This window comes from Cotesia typhae, unplaced genomic scaffold (genome assembly GCF_013202065.1).
Source record: "Cotesia typhae breed Kobodo isofemale line unplaced genomic scaffold, CoteBio_Ctyphae scaffold_91, whole genome shotgun sequence".
NCBI classification, from domain to species: Eukaryota; Metazoa; Arthropoda; class Insecta; order Hymenoptera; family Braconidae; genus Cotesia; species Cotesia typhae.
In genome coordinates, this window is record NW_027423781.1 from 1,322,252 (window position 1) to 1,344,689 (window position 22,438).

At 30.4% G+C, this 22,438-nt stretch overlaps 1 protein-coding gene across 1 annotated transcript in view; it reads left to right on the top strand.

Annotated features, from left to right (window-relative positions):
* Positions 1–22,438, top strand: part of LOC141537376 (lachesin) — a 35,758-nt gene that overhangs the window by 6,186 nt on the left and 7,134 nt on the right. The window contains exons 2-3 of the mRNA XM_074258340.1: positions 14,991–15,088; positions 20,300–20,507. Coding sequence (XP_074114441.1) covers positions 14,991–15,088; positions 20,300–20,507 — 306 coding nt within the window. The remainder of the gene's footprint in view (positions 1–14,990; positions 15,089–20,299; positions 20,508–22,438) is intronic.

Genomic DNA, 22,438 nt, shown 5'->3' on the forward strand with positions numbered 1-22,438 from the left:
AGAATTGTGATATTTAATCTCAGCGCCCGGTTATGAAGCGACGAGGAATTAAAATGTGAATAAAAATAATAAAAAATGGTATGCTAGTGAAAAAAACTAAATTAATGTCCCGGTTAGGGGAAAGAGAAAACATTGTCGTGTATAGAAATAGGAAGAGACTGGAAAAATTTTATATTTCAAACACGCTTTCTCTGGCACCTATCGATCTTTAGTCGAGTACTGCTCGAGTGATTGACGTGTGGAAAAACATGCCTTTATTCATTCATCCTGAATTACTTTTTTTTTTTTTATTTTTTTATCAAGTGCTCCCTTTTTGACGACCGCGTAAGGAGTGCGATATCGATTATCAGAGTGCGTTAATTGCTTGAAAGGACTCTAATACCCAGTTTATTCGGAAAATTCAGGAGTTTTTATTGGTTTGGAACAAAAAAGTCGCAGTGTTTGTTCAATTTAAACTACGGAGAGTTTTATTTTCACGATTTACGGGCAGTTGATGGGGAATAGGTTGAATTGAGACCTTGCAATTACTTAATATGAAAAATGTATGTGTAAATATACAGCGCCATCTTAAATAAAAATCTTAGTTTAACAACTAACCTAGAAAATAACTATTATCTGGGAGTAAAAACTAATTATTATTCATTATATAGTTACTTTAAAATGGATAGACATTTAAATAATTATAATATGTCTGATGAAGGATTAATCACAACCTAAATTTAGTAAAACGTCTGTATATGTTTGTTTTTAAAACTGACGCCAAAATAAATATTTTAAAATTTCGCCATGCGATGGCACTACTCAACAAATCTAATGACATCTCTAGATTCTAAAAAATAAATTTTATATAAATTTCCCGGAAAAATTGTAAAAAAAAATTCTCTCAGTACCTTTCACTAAACTTTTTAAAAAAAGTAAAATAACAGAACATACAAGTTCTCTATTTTTAAAAATTCAACAGCATAATAATAAATTTTAAAGTTAAGCATTCCGTGGATTGTACTCGCGAGTTTGTACTTAGAGGCGAGAGAAGGCGTGGGAGAAAAAAAAGGATATGTAGGAGAGACTAGATTGCAAATTCAACGCACACACAAAGGGGACAACACAAAAGCTCGAATAAACAACGCGGGAAAAAAGTATAAAAATGTGTTGCGATAGTGGGCGATTGTGCTGCGGAAAAGGTTGTTTACATCTCATACATTTTCCCCGTGCCCCGGCCGGTTTAACTGATGTTAGTTGGTCCAGCGCCGAGCCGGAAGCGCCCGGGGAGCCACAGACGCGGATTGTTTTAAAGATAGATGCTCGAAGCTGTTCTTAACCTAAACATCAACCCGCTCTCGGTAGTGTCCCGAGTCCCGGGTCCCGACCGAGTACGTCAATTTAATATCCACTTGTCTGTTTTAGTTTTACTTTTTTCATTGCTGTGTTATTTCCTTTGTTTACGTTTATTTCACTTTATTTTATCTATTTGTTTATTATCGCGCCCGTAAAAGAACAATTCTAATGCTATCGGTCGGCGATCACCCTCTATACCGCTGCCGTTCTATTACTCCCGGTTTATTTTCTTTAAAAGACCCCTTGTTATTTATTGCTTTCTTTTAATGACCGTTACAAAAAATCTACCGCAATAAATACCAACACCGACCACCTTTCAACTTTTTATTTTTTTTAGATAATTAAATTTTACATTTATTTTTTAGAATTGCTACCTTTTTATTTTAATAGCCGGTAATTTGCATGAAAAATTCACCAGAAATGCTTTCACACCTTTAAATTTAAGTCAAAAGTTCAAATTTTTATTTAATTTCTTCGAAAACAATTATTAAATTTTAATAAATATTTTTAATATTCAATAAATATTTATTTAGGAGGAAAGTACATTTATTAATGATGATAAATCTATTAACAGTTAATAAATTGCACTTAATAAATATTTATTAACTCTTAACAAATATTTGTTAACATTTAATGAATCGTGTTTAATAAATTATTATCTGTTAATAAATATTTATTAAATCTTATGATGTTAAAATATCATTTATTCACATTTAATAAATCTTATTAAATATAAACAAATCCTTCTACCAGTGTAAAATCTCTATTTTTATTTCAAGTCGTCTGAGTATTGTGTAAAAATTTGATATTACAATCTTTGGAATTTTTATTAGATCTCGGGGTGATGTACACTCTCAGCGGGGAATGTGACGTTTCGCAAAATAATAAATGTTCGATTTATTATTATTATTATTATTAAAAAAAAAAAATGAGTACTTTTTTTTGCAAAGAAATAAAACAAACATAAAATTTACAAGTGACAAAGAAAAAAAAAGAAAAATCAAAAACGATTTCCTAAACAACAAAACGTGATGACATAAAATTTTCATTTCTAAAAGATCGCGTGTCAGAAATTACTTGTATCCGGTGTACGATGCAAGCTATACTTATATATACATACATGTATAACATAACACTAGACTAGAAATCGATTTTCATCCGCTTTATACACCCGAGTAATCGACGAAGCATTAGCGCTTGCGATCGCTAATTCCAAGTCAAACAATCTTAAAAATAACTACCAATATTATTTTTATCTTTTGTTAAATATACTTTCACCGGTTTAATTCTTAAATCTTATTCTTAAATCCCTCGATAAAATGGCCAAGGGATTATTTTAATCGTAGTGAAAAGCGTGATAGAAAACTGCCTGTTGAATTTTATTTTCACTTAGAAGCTTTTGTGCTGAAAGTCGATCGCAAATTTAAATCAGATCATTTAAAATTAATACAGAAAATAATTATAATTGTATGATCAATTTCACGGACAATGACGACGATAAAAATGAATAAATATTCCTTTATAGAATCCGTTTTAAATTTAAGGAGATCCACAGAAATTTTTTCAATAATGTTATTAATTAATTTTAAGATGCATTACAAAAATATTTCTACGTATTATTTTTTTTATATATATTATTTACACTAGGAGGGTACTTAGGTCTCCTTAAAGTCCATAATTGAAATATTTTTAGAGCTTTTGTGATAATAATAGGAATCTTAGCAATAGCAGTAAAAGTCAATAGTTATTCCAAAGAATAGTAGAATAATGGATTAGCCTTTAAAATCCTTATATCTTATCCCGGTGTCTTAACCATCCTTTGATTTTCTTTAGAATCCCTCCGGCAAGGGTAGATTGTCTTTTCCGGAGAAAATAATTTAACTGAGTAGTGTAGGGAAGAAGAGGGGGCGTTATCTCTACCGGTGCAGTTTTCACGCTTGGCTATTGACGTTGCAAACTACTTTATACTCTCCTGCAATGTCTTTTGCTTCTTTCTCTCTCTTTCTATCTTTTTGGACTGTTGTCTAGTCTATCGGGGTTCTCTCTCATGGCGTGCGACACCTGGCTCAATTGCATTCTCAAACTTCCGAGGATCTTTTCAAAGACTCGATTATTATCCAAGTCGCGTGTGTGTATGCAGAGACTGAGACGGCTACGAGCGCCTCCGACTACAAGCGATATTATAAATAAACTTCAACGCCATCTCATAACACTTTTTATGTTTGTTTAACGTCTGATTATAAATATCATTGTTCATTATTTTTATTTATTTAATATTATCATTGTTATGCTTATGAGGAGCTTATTTTCTTATTTTTGGAGGATAGAGACGAATGAGATATTATGGTGGATCATCAAAAATTTTATACTTAATTCAAAACTAAACATTGTTGTAGCCAAAAAATAATGATAATAATGATAACTAACAACTTTACAGTCACTATGTGACTGCCGTGACTTGTGAATTATAAAAAATAAAATTTTATTAATAATGTTAAATATATTCTTTCGAGATTGTATTGACGCTAAGAATTAATTATTATTAAAAAATCTAAAATGTCTTCATTCTCACAACTATAAGCCAATAAATTAGTATTTAATCCGGAAATAATTATCACGTCAATACAACGTATAACAAACACTTGGCCCAGTTTCGAAAAGCCCACTAAAAAATAAATGATTGAAATAAGAAAAGCGAGCTATAAAAGCAGTATTAAAGAGTATATTGTCTTTTTATAGTCCCCGGAGCAATAAAGCGCGGTATTTTCCCTGGTGGTTGGTGCGAGGTACGACAGGTCTCTTGTTTTCGTTTCACCGAGAGTTATAGTTCACGATGATCGCGAGCTGAGCACGAAATGTCCCAACAAATGTTTAATCCGGGTGTAACTCGACCAAATAACGCATTCTATTTTAGTTCATGCATCATATTTGCTCAACCCTCCCCAATCTCCCCCATATATTTTGATTTATCAGATGTAAAACATTTGAAATTCTAACCCTCTATTTACGGTATAAGTTTCATTATTTTAAGTAAAAATCTAAAAAAATAAATTGATCGTATTATTAATCTATAAAAAAAATAAAGTTAATTGAATTTAAATTTAAATGTAGATGGTTTATAAATTAGCTTAAGGCTTATTCGAACGACATTTTAAATATTTAGCTCGATTGGCAAGTGAGCCAACTATCGATTTATAACAACTCGTTCTTTGCTCTACCTTTCCATCACATCAGTGTGAGTGTGTAATGTACTGATATTCAACCAGATCAAAACCCATATACGAGGGGAAAAAAAGATCGTTCAGCGTTAAATGAAATTGAGTGTTGCATTTTTATCAAAAAATACGAATCAAAAGTTGAATTTTTTCCACAAATATAATAAATTTATTTAAAGAATTGTTACACAATATTAAATTCTGTTTAATTCATTTTGGTTTCGGTTTATTCGACACGTTCTCGAGTCTCCGGATATGGAAGTAAAAATAAACGGGTGATTATATCATGGAGGAAGATTAAATGCCGTCATCGACGTGAATAACTGCCCGATATATATATATATATATATATATATATATATATATATATATATATATATATATATATATACATATATATATTTCCGAGTTTTAACGACAAGGAAATTAAAAAATAAACGTAGAAATTTTTTTTTTTTTTTTCCACTGGGATGTAAATATTTTAGATAAGATTCTTGTTATAAACTTATTCTTGCCGTCACGCGAACCACCGTATTTTGCTTTTAAAAGTTATTGAAGACGGTTTGTGGGAATGAACTAAATTAAATGAGTTTGGACGCGGCTTTTGTTGCAGAATAGGACCAAGTAATGAAAAACTTTAATTCTTTACACTCATTCTCTATTTTTTAATTTTGTTCAAAAGAAAGAAATTTCACGCTCGAGAAATTTTAATAATTTATTAATTTAAAAAAAAAAAAAAAAAAAAAAAAAAAAAAAAAAAAAGAGGTAGATCATTTGTTTGCAAACCAAGTACAGAGAATGAGGTCCAATATTGAACCCCTTCAAGTAGATTTTTGATGGTTGCATCTGGACTGTACAAATGCAATATAACATCCTGCTGACTGTCCATATTCCGCTTTAGCTATTCGATATTTTTATGTGCTTGAACTAAGAGTCTCTGGCTCGGTATCACGAGGACTGACCGTGGCTCAAATCAAATTTATCAAGCCCTTTGTCAAGACGTTATTACGAGAGGCTATTAGTGAGGTAATGAAAAAAAAAAAAAAAAAAAAAAAAATTCATCTTGATGTAATTAGCTCGGAAAATTGCTTCTGATAGCTATAAAACAACTTTCAATCTGCAATAAATTAGATTTGGATAGACAATTAGATATTGGACGTGGTTTATGACGGTGATGCTCTTTTTTAATTTTTAGCCTATTTAATAAGCGTTTAGGGTAAAAGCTTTGATAATTTATAAAATTTATATAATAATAATCATAATAATGAAATTAAAAAAAATCTAAGTCACATAGTGACTGCAGGGTTGCTAGTTATTATTATTAATATTAATATTATTGGAGAAATTTCGCGGTTTTAATAATAATAATAATATTTTAACATTGACACATATCAATACTAATAATAACAATAATTTTATTATTATTACTATTAAAATTTTAGTAATAATAATAATTATTCAGAAGGTCAGAGTATCTCGTGTCGTATTAAATTAACCGTTGAAATACCCGAGTGACTTAATAATAAATTCTCTTTGCTTTTGAGTTTAGATTTAATATTTTTTCCGCGCTCAAAGTGTCACACACGTTCATGATAAATGTATTAAATTTTATTTAATACTTATGTCGATCCCAAAGGACGTGATTAAATTTTTTTTTTTTTTTTTTTTGTCAGCTAAACGAATTTGATACAAGATGAAGAGTAATTTGATAGATGGGGACACAGGTGTGTTGTTATTGGCTTAAGTAAAAAATATATTCCGGGGATGACACTCTCAGAATTGATTAGATATCTTTTTATATCTGTCTCCGACGGTTTAATGATAACAAATCGTTTGGATTAACCGGATCTCATCTAAAATAATTTTATTGACTTTTTATTGAACTAAAATTTTAACAAAGTTTTTTTCATATGCATATACTACTCTTTATTTTATTTGCATTGGAGATAGTGATAGGGATTTATCATAGCGATGAAAAAATACACTGAGAGAAATCCCAACAGTTGCCACGAAACTACAAAGGGACAACTATTTTTATTCAGTTGGTGTAACTAATTAAAATAGTTATTACAACTATTCATTGTTCACATAGCTATTAAAAAATATTTTACTGAAGAAAAGTATTTGTTTTCGTATATCACTATTTTTTTGGAGCTACAGCTACTGATTTTTTCTCTGAGTGTAGGATAGAATATTGGATTTGCGGTTTTAAATCTCATGATAGTTATAACCCTCCCGACTTTTTCCTCTTTTAAACTCTTACACCAGCGTGTCAAGGGGCTTATATAGGCTTGCCAGCAAGCACTAAACCCGTACCCCCGGCGAAAAGAGTGCAACGTCCTCGTAAATCCTCCTGGCATTGGACCACTCTCGTCGTCAAATTATAAAACACCAATAAATCTAATTGTACGGCGGACTATTAGTAATTGCCTGAATAGGAGTAAAAAAAACTTTAAATAAAAGTTAAAAATAAAAAAATTAAAAAAATATCGTAGCAATCCAGTTGGAGCTTTTACTCCTGCAGTGGGTTAGACTCAAAAATAAAATAAAAACGATTGTATCGTTTCACATGCTCCGACAACATATTTTACATTCCACCTTCCACTTTTGCTTCCACCTGTGTAATGTATCGTAAGTTGCGTGCATTGCTTTAATTTATTTTCTCGACAATTAACACTGATGGGTCAATTTGAGACAAACTGTTACTTTTTTCACATAAATCTTGCTGTTATCCGGCCAATTGATACCGATGTTAATATAATACATAAATATAAACAATAATTAACTCGGAGTTAATTTAATTTTGAAATTAATAACTGGTGACTAGTTATAGAAACATAGAAAGGTGATCTTCTTACCCAGAAAATAAATAAAGTTTAAATAGATTGAATGTGTCAAGATAGTTGTCACTTAAGCAACTCTGGAACTAGATTTCGACTTGGTATACAGATTAGATATTGCCAGTAGAGTCGAGGGAACCAAGTGAGCGTGGCCTAGCGAAACAGAAGGGTTCACGATTGAGACAAAGTGCCGTGAGGGTGGATTTAAATTACCAAGTTACCTTTAATGAGCTAGATAATAGATCTGTTATAAATATTTATTCACCGACAGATTTTATATTATTATTATTATTATCTTTATTTAAAATGTTATCATTATTATTATGCAGTTTTAAAGGTGATTAAACATGATAGTACTGACAAAAAGCCCGAAGGATAATTGGATGAAAATATTTGATTGAATTTAGTCATATAAATAGTTGAAAGTTAATTAAAAAAGATGAGATCCACGCTCATACCGTACTAACAACTTTAAAACATTATAATTTGCAGTATTTAAATTAATATAAGTCATCGTAGTTGTACTTTGGGTTGTACCAGTGTGGAGCTCTCAACGGTTAGGGTAACGAGAAATAGTTTAAATTGGGTCATGAGTGGCCGCCCATTTATATTTACTCGTGTTCAGTCCACAAAATCACTCTTCAGAAAGGATTTTCAGTAGCAAAGGAAAAATTAAACTGTCAATATTTATTTTTGGAGTTTACTCCTTAAGAATCGATTTTCATATATAAGGCGCCCGGTATGAGAAAAATATGAGAGGTAAAATCTACTGATGAATGACCTCGTTACTTTTTTGGTGCGCACCTATGGTGTGCAACTTTCTAATTTGGTTGTGATGTATTAAGACGTACATAGTGTATGCTGCAAGGCGACTATACCTATATGTTATTGGGCTTGTTTGTTTCTATCAGTGTCAATGTACTTATATTGCTGTTTTTGTTATACATATCAATAATTAATATTGTTATTGTGAAGTTATAATTTTTATCATTATATTTCGCTAAAGTGAACTGAAAGTATTTTTAAATAACTATGGCAGAAAGAGGTGTAGATAATATTGCCGGAACATCTAACAACCACGTGGGTAAAAGGTACGTTATAATTCATGTATTATATGCATGAGCATGTGCGATTTGTATTTATTAAATATTTAATAATTATCGATGTAGTTCATATAAATATATATTTGAGATTTAGACAATTTAGACAATTTCTAACCTAACCAAAAATTAATTTTTTTTTTTTTCGATGTCTATAAATTCCTCCAGGTTATTATGATTTATTTTATGAATAATTTTTAAATATCAATAATTCGATAATATCTGAAAAATCAACAATATTTCTTTATTATAATGATAATCTTCTATATATATAAAAATCAATTGCTGTGTGTTAGTCTCGCTAAAACTCAAAAACGGCTGGACCGATTTTCAAAATTTTTTTTTGTTTTGTTCGTTATAGTTCATGGATGGTTTAGAAAAAAAAAATTTTGGAATTTTGGAATTGAAAAAAATTTCAGCTTAAAAAATAAAAAATTGTTAATTTTGTATCGAAATCGCTATTGTTACGCTTGAGCCTCAAGGTTGCAAGAGTATACAAAATTGTCCAATATGCAGGAAGATACGTACAAGTATACTTTAGGTATCTTTATATATATATAAGAGATTCCTATCTATATAGTCACTCATCACGATATCTCGGGAACCATCAGACCTAGAAACTTGAAATTTGGTAGGAATATTCCTTTCGCCGAGTAGAGGTCAGCTAAGAACGGATTTTACGGAATTCCACCCACAAGGGGGGTTGCGGGGGCGTTAACAATGAAAAATTCCCGTTTTTAAACTATAGCTCCTATCGACACCAAACTTGGTAGGAATCTTCTGTAGGAGATGTAGAAATAATCTATGAATGAATTTCACGATATTTCACCCCCTCCCCATGGGGGCTGCGGGGGTGACTGAACAATGAAAATTTTTAATTTTCAAGCTAAAGGTCCTATCGACTCCAAATTTGGTAGAAATTTTCTGTAAGAGATGTAGAAATAATCTATGAATGAATTTTACGATATCTCACCCCCCCCAGAGGGTTGCGGGGGTGGCTTTTAACAATGAAAATTTTTAATTTTCAAGCTATAGCTCCTATCGACTCTAAATTTGGTAGGAATCTTTTGTAAGAGATGTAAAAATAATCTATGAACGAATTTTACGATACCTCACCCCCATAAGAGGTTGCGGGGGTGGCTGTTAACAATGAAAATTTTTAATTTTCAAGCTATAGCTTCTACAGGTTTTAAATGTGGTAAGAATCTTTTGTATGTGATGTAGGAATGCTATAAGAGCGGATTTTATGATAGCCTACCTATAATATAGATTGCGGGGGTAGGTGTTAACAATTAAGATTTTTAATATCCGAGCTTTAGCTCCTGCAAACCTTGAATTTGAAAATACTTTTGATCTACCCACCTCCTCCTACACATCTACCTCATAATTCTTACGCATTTAACATGTCGCGATATCAATTGTTGCCCAGAAATTATCCTTGAGGCAATAATTTTTTCTATTGACTCAAGAAAATTTATTTGTTTAAAATGGTGTTCTCGGTTAAAAATATTTTAATAATTTCAAGGTTACATATTTTTCAGCGTATTAATAACAAAATAAATTCACATATGATGTTAAATTCAGCTAGAAATAGCTTTTCTCGAATTCTGACTTCAAAAGGGATTACGCGTATAAATACAATTCTGTAAACGCCCAGCAAAGCGGGCGGGTAACAGCTAGTATATATATAAAAGCCATATATAATAGCTAAATTTGTCATTAAAGACAAATTTTTGGGAACTGGGGGAAATAAAGGATAAAGGGGGAAGGGGAGGACCTTTACTCAGTAGGAATTTTCGGTAACTGAAAAAGTAATTCGGACAGCCCAGACCGGGAATCGAACCCGGATCGTTTGGTTACGCGCCAAAGGCTCTATAATTTATTATACATTTATTATATAAATAAAACACATAAAACATATTAAAATGACCAACAAGTTTCATTTAATAACTTAATACCAACTTAACCGTCTACAGTACGACCAGTGTTAATTGTTGACAAAAATAAATTAGAGTTTACAGGTTAAAAATCACAAATCAAAATTTGTAAAAAAAAAAATTTTTGTAGGTGATACGAAGTTCACCGGGTCAGCTAGTTATATATAATAATGTTTTTATAAAATTTTCTTTCGAAAAGTTATTTTTTAGCATACTTAAATAATTTTCATGTACTATTTATTATTGTACGTAAAAGATTTAGTGACAATTATCTTTTTATAACCATATTTTGTTAGTTATTAAGATAATATTATATTTTAAATAAAAAATTAATTATAATAGTTTTAAAAAAATGTTTATAAAAAACATTTTTTTATCAATTTACTTAAAGTTGGTTAAAATTTTTATAATTATGCATTTATAAATTTTCTAATTTTTTTTTTTACATTTTTTTACTAGGAAAAAATCTAAACCACCTCAAAAACTCCAGCCGAGAAACAGCGAACTTACAGATTGAAAAAAAAAAAAATTAATGCAGGAAGCACATATGTGCTGCGAGATGTACTTTGCCTAACGGTAATCACATTGTTATAGTTTCGATTTACATTTCTGTTAATCAAAAGGTTAATGATGTAATAGATTTCATTTTTGAGGCATTATTGTCTTATACAGAAGGTGGATCAAAACTACTTGGAAAAGAATACCATTTACTGGCGCTCGTACTAAGCGGCGATTTTAATGTCGATCTTAGCAAAGATGACGGATTGAAATTAATACAATTTTTAAAATCTGAACTGAATTTAGATATTGTTTCTGATAGAGCAATGGGGACAACGAGGTATGGTAGAACCATTGATGCGGTATTTTCGAGATTCGTGAACCACGTATCTACCAACGTCCATGTGTCTTATTTTAGTTACCATAAACCACTTGTCACTGTAATTAAAAATGAAAGTAATGTTGATCTAATTAATATTGAAAAATAATATTTAAAAAATAAATGATAATTGTCAGATAATAATAATTACATAATTTATCAACATTCCTAATGAAATATTTGTGCACATCTGAAATTGACTATTGTGAAAAGTTTAATATAAAATATTTCGCCGATTAGTTATAATAAATGTATATAAAATGAATAAATATATATTTATATAATATATAAATATATATTTATTCATTTTATATATAATATATATGTATATTATTTTCATTAATTTGTTAATTTACCCTTTCATATGGTATTAATCTTATTTTCAGTTGGATAAACTCTTTTTGCGCATGTTTAGACAATCATACTTAAGGAGTAAACTCCAGTCGTGCGTTGGAGCTGACACACACAATTTTTTTTTTTTCCCTGATTATTCCACTGACTACATAATTTATTAATGGTATTAAATGAAAGTATAAAATAAATGTTTACACAACCCAATTAGGTATTAATTCGAAATTTAATATCCGCAATAAACAGTGATCTCTATCTCTAATCAAGAGTAATGAAACATTATTTGGTGTATTTGACGAGTAATTAATATTCATCGAAAGTCAACACCTAGTTTAACAATTGGGTATCAGGCGTCTTGATCCTCCGACAAAATATCACACAAAATCCATGATAAAAGGGCACAATACGATAACAAGCTTATGTGCTTCTTTTCAGATTAGTTTCTTGAGAAATATTGTAAAAATTATTTTTTTTTAATAATTCCCGAGTTTTAAACTTCGACTCAGGTTTTGAATTTTTTTATTAAAAAATTTAATTATTTAAGATATTTTTTCGGAGGATCAAGAATCATGGAACCATACCAATTTAAAAGGTGTAATTAATTAAGAAACGTCTGTCTGGCGGATATAAACATAAATAGTTGATAATTCTGGTGACTGTAGCACCCGATTGCCTGTTTAGTTATCGCCTAAAATTGATGAGTCCAGGCGACGACAAGTTTAGATGCGTGCTAACCAGTAATCCACCCAGCTCCCCGACACATAACAGATTAATCAGTGATTTAAGGTCCCGGAGAATTAAAATTATAACGCCCTTGATACCTTGATACCACTAAAATAGTCAGAAGATAGATAACAAATTCACCCTTTTTGCAAATTTAAAGACAGAGAGGCAATAAACTTAAGACGATTACAAATGGCGGGTCCGATAATCGAGATACCGAGGAGGACTAGGTATGGCTTTGATGTTGGCAAGTCATGGCTCATCGCAGATCTCAGGAAGGGAGCAAGCAAGGATAATCGCGTTTCGACGATGGCTCACCGATCAAATCATGTCTCAAGCCGACTTGAATTGCCATACAAGTTAACTCTGAGTCCAGTCTCAATCGGTTGATATTGATCGTGTGTATAATCTCGGGACACTACAGCTCTACTACACAGCATAGCTGGACGTTATTACAGAGTAGTTTCGGCGACCTATTCTACCACTACAAAACACTGTTATTGCACTGAATAATCCACCAGAACCGCCGTCCATACACCATGCATTTACAATTCATATCTGAATCAGTATCACCGTCTTCGTCTTAGTCGGTTCACTAGATAATGTTCTCCTTCAGCTGCTATGTTTACGAGAATCATCCGAATAACTTTTCAGACGATCCATTTTACCCTGATTTATTATTATTGTCAAGAGACAACTAAATATCAGCAAAATATAACAAAAAAAAAAAACATTTTTAAAAAATTGCATGTGTAATTTTTTTTTAAATAATTTTTTAATAAAGTAAATTATTAAAATTTTTAAACGTTGGCTACCTTAATTTTTTATTGAGTTTTAGAGATGGGTGGCTATTTTTATGAAGTTAGTCAATTGAAATTCTATTTTTTGATGAGATTGATGAATAATTAAATATTTAGTTAAAAAATCAGTGAATTAATTATTTTTTAATAATACAAATTAGCAAAATTAGTAATTAAATATCAGAAGAAAAATTTTGTGAATGGTATTTATAAATATTTAAGCTACATAAAAAATTTTTAGAGGTTTAGGAATTTTTTAAATTAAATTAATTTTCAATATTATTTAAGTCCCCGGAAAAATCACTTGTTAAAAAAAATGTTCTTTGAACTAAAAAAAAAATCAAATCACAGAATATTCAAGTTTTCTTTATTTTAGGTACATTAAAGAATTCTACTATTGCTCAGAACAAATTGAAGATGAATATTTAATTTGATATAACTAATGAAAGCTGATCTAAAAAGTACGCAGAAAAATTTGTCGATTACAGAGAATTGATAGGGTTTATTTGTTATTGAAGGTACGGGTTGAAATGGAAGCTAGAAGGTTGTATAAAGTAGCAAAGGTGCGCCCCGGAGGTTGTATCGAGGAATGGGTAATATGCGAACGTTCCCAGCCTTGTGATTCGTTCTATTTTGCTCAGCAGGATCTTGAACAACTTGCAGTATGATCAACTCAAGTGGAACTAAGTTAAGAGTCTCATCTCTTTTCAGTGCTCTTGTTCTCTCAAAATAAAAGGACAGACAACTGAATCTACATCATCCGTAAAGGACGGATATTTCATGCACATTATGTCACCGATGTCAAAGAATCTCGATCTGGAATAAATCTCGTTCAATATTTATTCACTCGATTCGATACAAGTTATCAAAAATCTATAAAATGTCTCTAGAAAACCGCCCAGTCAATTGTTCAAACTTTTTTAACCTTTTTTTTACTTCTTCGTCATTGATTTTAGCATACCGTTTTTTTGTCACCCCAGCTACCGTAATTGCGGTCGAACTAGCGGACCGTGAATACCAGATTTTTTTTTTCAGGTGTCAAAGGTCATCACGAGAGGGCTATGTTTTAAATTTACGAAGGAAAAAGTGCAAAAGTAAACGGTCAATTTCTAAACGAACTGTTCGGGGTTTCTTTTTGATTGGGACAAAAATAAAAAAAGACATTTTTACGTTTTTGTAAGCTAATCATTTGTAAGAGTAATTGATATGAAAATTTTTTTGAGCTTTTTACAATTTTTCTGACAGGTTTAGAGATAAAAATTTCTAATTTTTGTATTTTTTAAAGCTAAATTGTACATTTTTTTTTCTAGTAAAATTAAAATTTTGTTTTATTATTGAACCGATCGAATTAATAGTTATACCATAAAATGTTTATTCTCTTAAAAATGTAGAATTTTAGAAGTATTTTTTTGAACTTCAAACTCTTTAACAACTTTGACTCCCTAAAGCTAGCAAAATTGAGGGAATTTTTTTATTTTTTACTGTAAAGTCCGAAACGTTTGATATTAAATGCACGCAGAGTATCAAAACACACATAAAAAAGAAATTCGAAGTCGGTTTTAGCGCTGGTAAATGAAGAGCTGGCATAATCCTAGCCCGACCCGCTTACTCAAACCCCCGTAAATTCACCGAGTTGCTCAGCTATATATATATATATATTTATGTGTATGTATTCGCTATTTCGGAAACTTTTTGGTTTTGCGGTTTTGCTCTACACTTGTACTTCCTCTATAAAAGAAAAACTTTAAACCAATAATTAACAGCCTTTTCTCATTTAAAATTATAAATCATAAATTATAATTATAATTTCAGATTTACCGAGCTTTGGAAAACCACTCAACAATCTCACCATTTCAGTCGGCCGCGAGGCTATTTTTACTTGCATCGTCGAGAATCTAGGTCCTTACAAGGTATTTTAATTCAACAATTTTATAATCAATAATTTTATCAAAATTTTGTGATTTTTTTAAACTATTTTCGTGGAAAAAAAATTAAAAATATTTAAAATGTAAGGAAATGTTTTCATCAAGACATTTGTATACTTCCATCATCGTAAGGAAATAATATAATTTTATTAAAGCACCGAAATTAGTTTGCGCGTACGGAAGAGCTAAGGGAGACGAAAAAAAATAAAAGTTTGTGTTTTTTTTTCTTTTTCCATTCAAATAAAACCTAATTGAAATGATAAAATCTCAAAGTTTATTTTTTCTTTTATTATTACGACTTCCGCGGCTGCAATTTGGGGAACCACGGCAATTACCGGAGGATAATTATATAAAAAATCAAAACTTGATAATTATAAATTTTTAAACACAATCTTGGGAAAGTTTAAATACTTTTGGGGAAAAAAATAAACAGCTATCGCGGAAACAGTTTGGAAGATAACAAATACTAGAGTTGTACCAGCGAGAGTTTGTGTTTCTCAAGAAATTCTAATTACTTTAAACTGTTTCCCATTTACGGGAAGTTTTAAAATTATGTAGTTAAAGGTAGACAAAATATCTGAAGGAGTTTATTTGGTAATTGCCGCCGGTTAATTTAATTTTGAATTGACGGAATTTGGAAAAAAAAAAAAAGATACCAGATGCCAAATACTAGGTTAAGTATTTGTTAGTCGACATAATGGGCTTACTGGGTAATTGTTATTTAGTGGGAGGTTGATAATAAAATGAAGAAATATCGCGTTAATATTTAAAGTAACCGAGAGTAAGTAGCTCGCTCATTAAATATTTATAAAATGCTAAAGCTTTCATGCTATTTGTACTTGGAAAAATATATTAATAAAATATTTTTTCTCGTTCTTTTCCAACTCGGTGCCAGAAATTATAAAAGTCAGACAGTTATTTATTTTTATGCCGCTAAGATGGACTTGGTAAATATTTACAGGTTGTAAGACTATTTTAACTGACTTTTGACTGGTAAAGTTTACTTATTATTAAATTAAATTTATTATTTTATGATTTTTATAAATATAAAAATCTAATTTAGTATAAATTTATTAATTAAACTTGAAATTGATGACAGATAAGCCTTTTAAAAGAATAAAAAAATTATTTTCCTTTTTAATTTAATATCTATAAAAATTAACTCTCTTGTAGCGAGATAATTTAGCGATCATGCGCCATCTATTAGGAATACGTGGAACTTAATAAAAAAAATAATAATAATTTAATCATGATTCTACGAAATAAAATTACAGAACAAAAATATTAAAATAATAAAAAATTAAATATCAATCAACGAACTCCAAACTTATATAATTATAAAGAACACAAAAAAAATTATCCAGAACAATGAGTACCCGACAGTTGGAAGTGAGTGAAATAATTATTTCCCGTAAAACAGACTGTAAAAAGGATGTGTAGTACAACAATAATTTTCTAATGATAATTATACAAGTGTATTAATTAAAATTTGATTGGAGTAGAGCATATGAGGTTGATGTACAAGAGATCGATTTCCAATGAACCTCCACCGTTATTAAAGCCATATAAGTGTGTACTCTCGAGAGCGAGAGGATGAAATATTATTCCAGCGTATCTAGTGGCCGAATGAGTGAGTAACTAGAGTTAAAAGTACATTTATCGGCATCACGATAATAATTACCTCTTTCTGCTCTCTTCTCCTTCGAAAAACACACATACATACTCTCACATAAATTTTATCGCCCTCTCGTTACATATACAGCCCTCATTCCTGAAACCAAGTTACCCGTCACTGAATATCGACGGACTGCAATTTCTGTCAGGAAATATTCCAATGACAATATTAAACCGCTCAAGATTATTCATTTTGTTCATAACTATATACAACATATTATACAGACAGACAAATTTATTATCGATTAATTAATTATTTATAAAAGCTTTTTTATTCGTATCCCTATTCGCCGGCGCTTTAAATGTCTGTTTGGTAATTAAATTGGCTGTTTATCAGTGTAATGCGATGCTCGACGCTAATTTTCTCTGTTTGTCATTCTCCAATTTTAATTAAATATTTACTCTGTAGGTAATTTTATTACCGTGCGACTTATTAATTAATTTACTGTTGAAACTCAATTGTTAGTCAATCTCTGTAATTAATTTTGATAAATTACTTGGTGTTATTCATCAGAAATATTCAAGGCACAAAGCCCAAAATTTATAGAGAAAAAAATAAATTCTGATAAATAATTAAGAATTATACAGTGATTATTACTTATTATAAATCGACTATTATTTATTACAGTTTACTTTTTTCCGTGTATAAAAAATTAAAAAAATATACCCAATTTGCTAAAAATAAATTCCTCCAAATGTCAGTACAGTGACATTTAATTCAGAAAGCTGATAAAAAATTACCGTCGAGCAAAATATCACCGGGTTAAATTTTAATGAAATATTCTAACTGAGTTACAAATTTATTATTAATATACAACAAACTTTCGTACAATAATTTGATTAAAAAATTACTGAATTATTCAAGTAAATAGATATTGATCTGAGATAAACTAATAATTCTTCCCGCTGGAGTATTTTCGTCCATATCTCAAAATCCTCAAGCTGAATGATAGAATATATAATTTAAAAGTATAAATTTAAATATAACAAATTAATTTAGCCAATAAAAATAAAAATGAAGGTAGAAGATTAAAGATAGGAGTCGCCTCGGCGGTTCATTAAATTCATTAGATAATCGAAAGAGTTTTAAAATGAATAATAAAAAGGGTGGTTGTTAATCTACTTCTGTGCCATCTATCCTCGACAAGCGTACACATGACAGCCCTTTTATTCTTCAGCTTCAACTCTTCCACGCAGTCAGAAACAAAGAAAGACAAAGTAAAGACTACGGTTCGCTCTGTTCCGTTAGATTCGGTTGGTTCTGCTCCGGAGCAAAGCGCTTGTGCGATGGAAAGCTTGTGTGTGTGCCAAAGTAAGGAACGACTGACGGAAAAGCTCGTTTTAACGATGCACGATATAATTACCATAGCTTTGTATCTAGAAAAAGAGATAGCAGTGGCCATGGTGTGCGAAAGCTCAGAATTAATACCAAGTATTTTATCCCGCTGGATATTTTTTTTTTATTTTTATTTTTATTGCCACTGCATTATTTTGTTGATTTATTATTCGATTGTTTGTTTGCTATTTAATTTATTATTTAAATATTTATATAATTTTTTTTTTATTTTCAGTAGAGGGTGTAAAAATTTTCGAAACTAAAATAAAATAATTTGCAAACTTGTTTTAAAATAAAATAAAGTTAGAAAAAAAATTGCCTAGAATTTTTGATAAAAAATAATTAAAATAATTATTCAAAAGTCGTTTGATAAATTATAATTCGGATGATTAATTTTGACGGGCAACTTTTCAAATGGCAGAACTTTGAGATAATCGAAATTGCTTATCAGTAGTCTATGATAACACTAGGAATTAACTTGACTCCTGCTCAACTCTAAGCGGGTCTAAATTTGCAGGCTGGCTCTGGTTGTTCTATCAATTAGAAAATAGTTCAAACTAGTAATCAAAATATATATTTTGAATTTCTATTATTTCAATAAAAATAAAAAAAAAAAATTTTTTTTAAATTGACATTTTTAAATTGACACTTTTCAGAACAAAAAATTACATTTAAAAAATAGTAGCAACCTTGCAGACACTATGTGACTGCTGTGACTTGAGAACTATAAATAAATAAAATTTTGCTTTATACAAATATCCTTTTTTTAGCAAATTAAAAAAAAACCCCCCGATTTTATCATATGACTATTCGAGACAAAATTTTTCTTATTCTCTTAATAATATAAATAAACTTGACAGTTTCTTTTAAAAAAGTAAAATTTTAAATTAAACAGAGTGACATTTATAAAATTGTAAATTATCAATCAATAGTATTTTTGTATCAAATAACAAAATTTACTCGAAAACTATTTAATTACAGTAAAAAGTATAAAAAACTTTAGAATAGCAGATCTGTAAGCTGAAACTCCGGGAAGGTGGTTTCGTATTCGGCAATGACTGAATAATTACTCAACGCAATTCATGTTAAACCACAAAGAAACACGACTCTGCACCCCTTTGAAGAATGTTTTCCCCGTTGCGCAACCCGGGGTATGCAAGCAAACAATTTAACACCTCCTTTCTCCTTGTTCTCCTCGGCCCTCATCGCACACTATTATTTCCACGTTCTCAATTTTCTCTTGTTCCATTTGCTATTTATTTTCCTGGGCATTTACATCCTCACAATATTTTTATAAATTTTCCCGCATTAATATCTCCGGGTCTTTAGATCCAGCGCCAGCGTTCTCATTTTGGGTTTGAAAAAAGCTGTCTCAGTCTTTACTAGCCCAGCCAACGGACTTTCTTCCCTCTTTTTTTTTTTTTTTTTTTTTTTTAGTTTTTCCTCTCGAAGAGACTCGGCCACAACTTTTCCGCGTAACAAGCTGCGCAAGACGACAGCCAAACAATTACTTTTATTTACTTTTTTTTTTTTTACTCCTTTTTATAAAATAGCGGGAGGGTTGTGACAATTGTCGGACGTGAAGAATTGAACTTTTGTTGAAATTACGTGGTCGCACGCGCAACTGACATAAACAGATATATACCGGCTATTATTGTTGTTGCTTTTATTGTTATATTTTGCAACCGAGTATTTTTTTTTTTTTTTAAATATCCTGGGGATTCGTCATGAGTTTTTTTTTTTTTTTGTCATATTAAATTTAAAACGTGTAACATTCAATTCCCAAAACTTCAAAAAAAAATCCTAATTAACTAAATGTATTAAAAATTCCAGGAATTTTTTTCTAATGATCATTATTTATAATTTATAATAGATGAAAATGATATGAAATCTTGAAAAGGTACAAATTAAAATCAAGACCTTTGCAATGACACTACATTTCACTAAAAAATACCAATTTTCATTAAAAAATCTGAATTTTATTATAAAAAAATTTTTTTAGCAATTTAAAAGCTTTTAAGGAAAAAAAAAAAATAGTACTTTCGGTTTCAGTTTCCGGAGGAGTAAATTATTCGGATAATATGAAAATGTGTGAGCATTTTATTCGGCAAAACGTTTTATCCCCATCTCATATATATTATGTATATAAATATATAAATAATAAAATCTGTCTGGGACTTTTGCAGGTGGCGTGGCTTCGCGTCGACACGCAGACCATCTTAACGATTGCCAGTCACGTTATCACCAAGAATCACCGTATTGCCGTAACGCACATTGGTCACCGCACGTGGTCCCTCCACATCAGAGAGACACGCGAGACCGACCGGGGGTGGTACATGTGCCAGGTTAACACCGACCCGATGTCCAGTAACACCGGGTTTTTAGAAGTTGTCGGTAAGTTTATAATAATTGTCATTACTTCATTACTTTGTTCATGAATTTTTAATATCCAAGTCTTATCTGACACACTTGACACCTTTTTAATTTAATTAAACCCTTATGCTCTTATTACTTTGTCTGGTAATCAGGTCAACACCATGCACACCGGGGTTATACTCTCTACTCTACACTCTATACTCTCTAATGTCTTACTCCGACAGTCCACGGTTGATCTATTATTCATATTAATCATTCTGAAAGCCGTACAAATAGTCCTCTGTTACATTAACTATTTTCCTCCCTTTCCTCAACAAAAAACATTTAATAAGTAATTGTTTTCAAGTTTAATCTGTTATTTTAACACGCTCTTACGTTTTTAGTATTTAACGCTCTTCAGAAAGAACAAAAAGATTTTATTGGAGTTAAAAAAATTTTAAGAAAGCTCTAATTATACTTTATAAATTTTTTTTTGACTAGATAAATTTTTTTATTTAAAATTTGAGAAAAAATATTTAAACTTTAGTATCAAACGTTTAAGTTTTTGCAGTCAGTGTAAATAAATAAATTAATTAAAAATGTATGCTAATATTTTTAGAAATTTTTTTTTTCAAAAATTTCCACGGTGAAGAATAAATCAAACTTCACTAGTAGATAAATAAGGACTTTAACTATTAGATGAAAATTAGTTATCTCAAAAATACGTAAAAAAAAAATTTTTATTTTAAAAATTTTTCAACAGAAAAAAAATTGAAAAGATTAAAAGAAAGATTTGACCTCGAATACCAGGAAATAATTATTAAAAATATCAAGTGTAACTAATACGATTAAAGTCCTCCTTCTTCACCCCGATAGCTAGTAGGGGCTTATCGTTGAGGAAAGATCTTGCGTTTAACGGTAACTGGTAGATAGAGACGTGCGTTATATAGAAAACCGCCCTCACTTACAGGCCAGTATTTGATGCAAATGTATGCAAAGTATATGATAGAGCTCTATTGGTCGATTGCACACTTTCAGAGCCATTAAACGACCTCCATATCACGGACCTCGTACTTAATAATAAAAAGTTTCTAATTTCAAAAATAATATTAAAAAAAAAAAAAAAAAAAAAAAAAAAAAAAAAAAACTGTCTCAATAACGTGTAACAAATAACGGTATGAGTGTTTTCAATGTGGTTCGCGATAAATCCAAAAAAACGCAACACAGAAGACAATTACTTTTTTTATCATAGTTGACATTAAAGCCGGTGTGACATGGTCCAATTCGAGATGAATGAATGGCACCCATGCGATAACGCACACTGTCACTCTGGGCATTGCGATATCCAACACATAAGAGTGTATTACCTAACAAAATCGAATTGCAATCGTGATAACTTTTCATACACACTGCGGCCATTCTTCATTATTTTTTACTCACTTTCGGTTTATTTTATTTATTTTTTTTCCATTAAAAATTACTTTTTTCCAAGTGCTCCATTTATAAAATTAAATATTTTATTTTATGCATTTTAATTACCTTTATGTTGGCTAAAACTTTTTACTTTAATCAATTAAATATTTAATGTAGTGTAATAATGAAAGTAGGTCATAAAAATGGACTTTTTTGTCTAAGTAAAAAGTTCCAGAGGGATTTGTGATGTTTTTTTGAAAGTAGGCGGAGCTAAGCTGCGGTTGCTAGACAACGGTTGCCAAGGGGCGGGGCTAAGTCTCAGTTTCTAGGCAACTGTTGCTAAGGGGCGGAGCTAAGAGGCCTAGTGAGCGTTTAACGGGTTAAAATATGTTTAAATCGTGGTAAAATAATTAAAATTACAATATTTTACACTGAGTTCATTTAAAGAGCACTGTATTCAAATAATTAAACAGAAAAATAATTGAAAATCGAGCGTAATCATCGAAATGTAAACTTTGGATTAAAAATAGTAAGCCTGCTAACTGATTCCAGTGAAG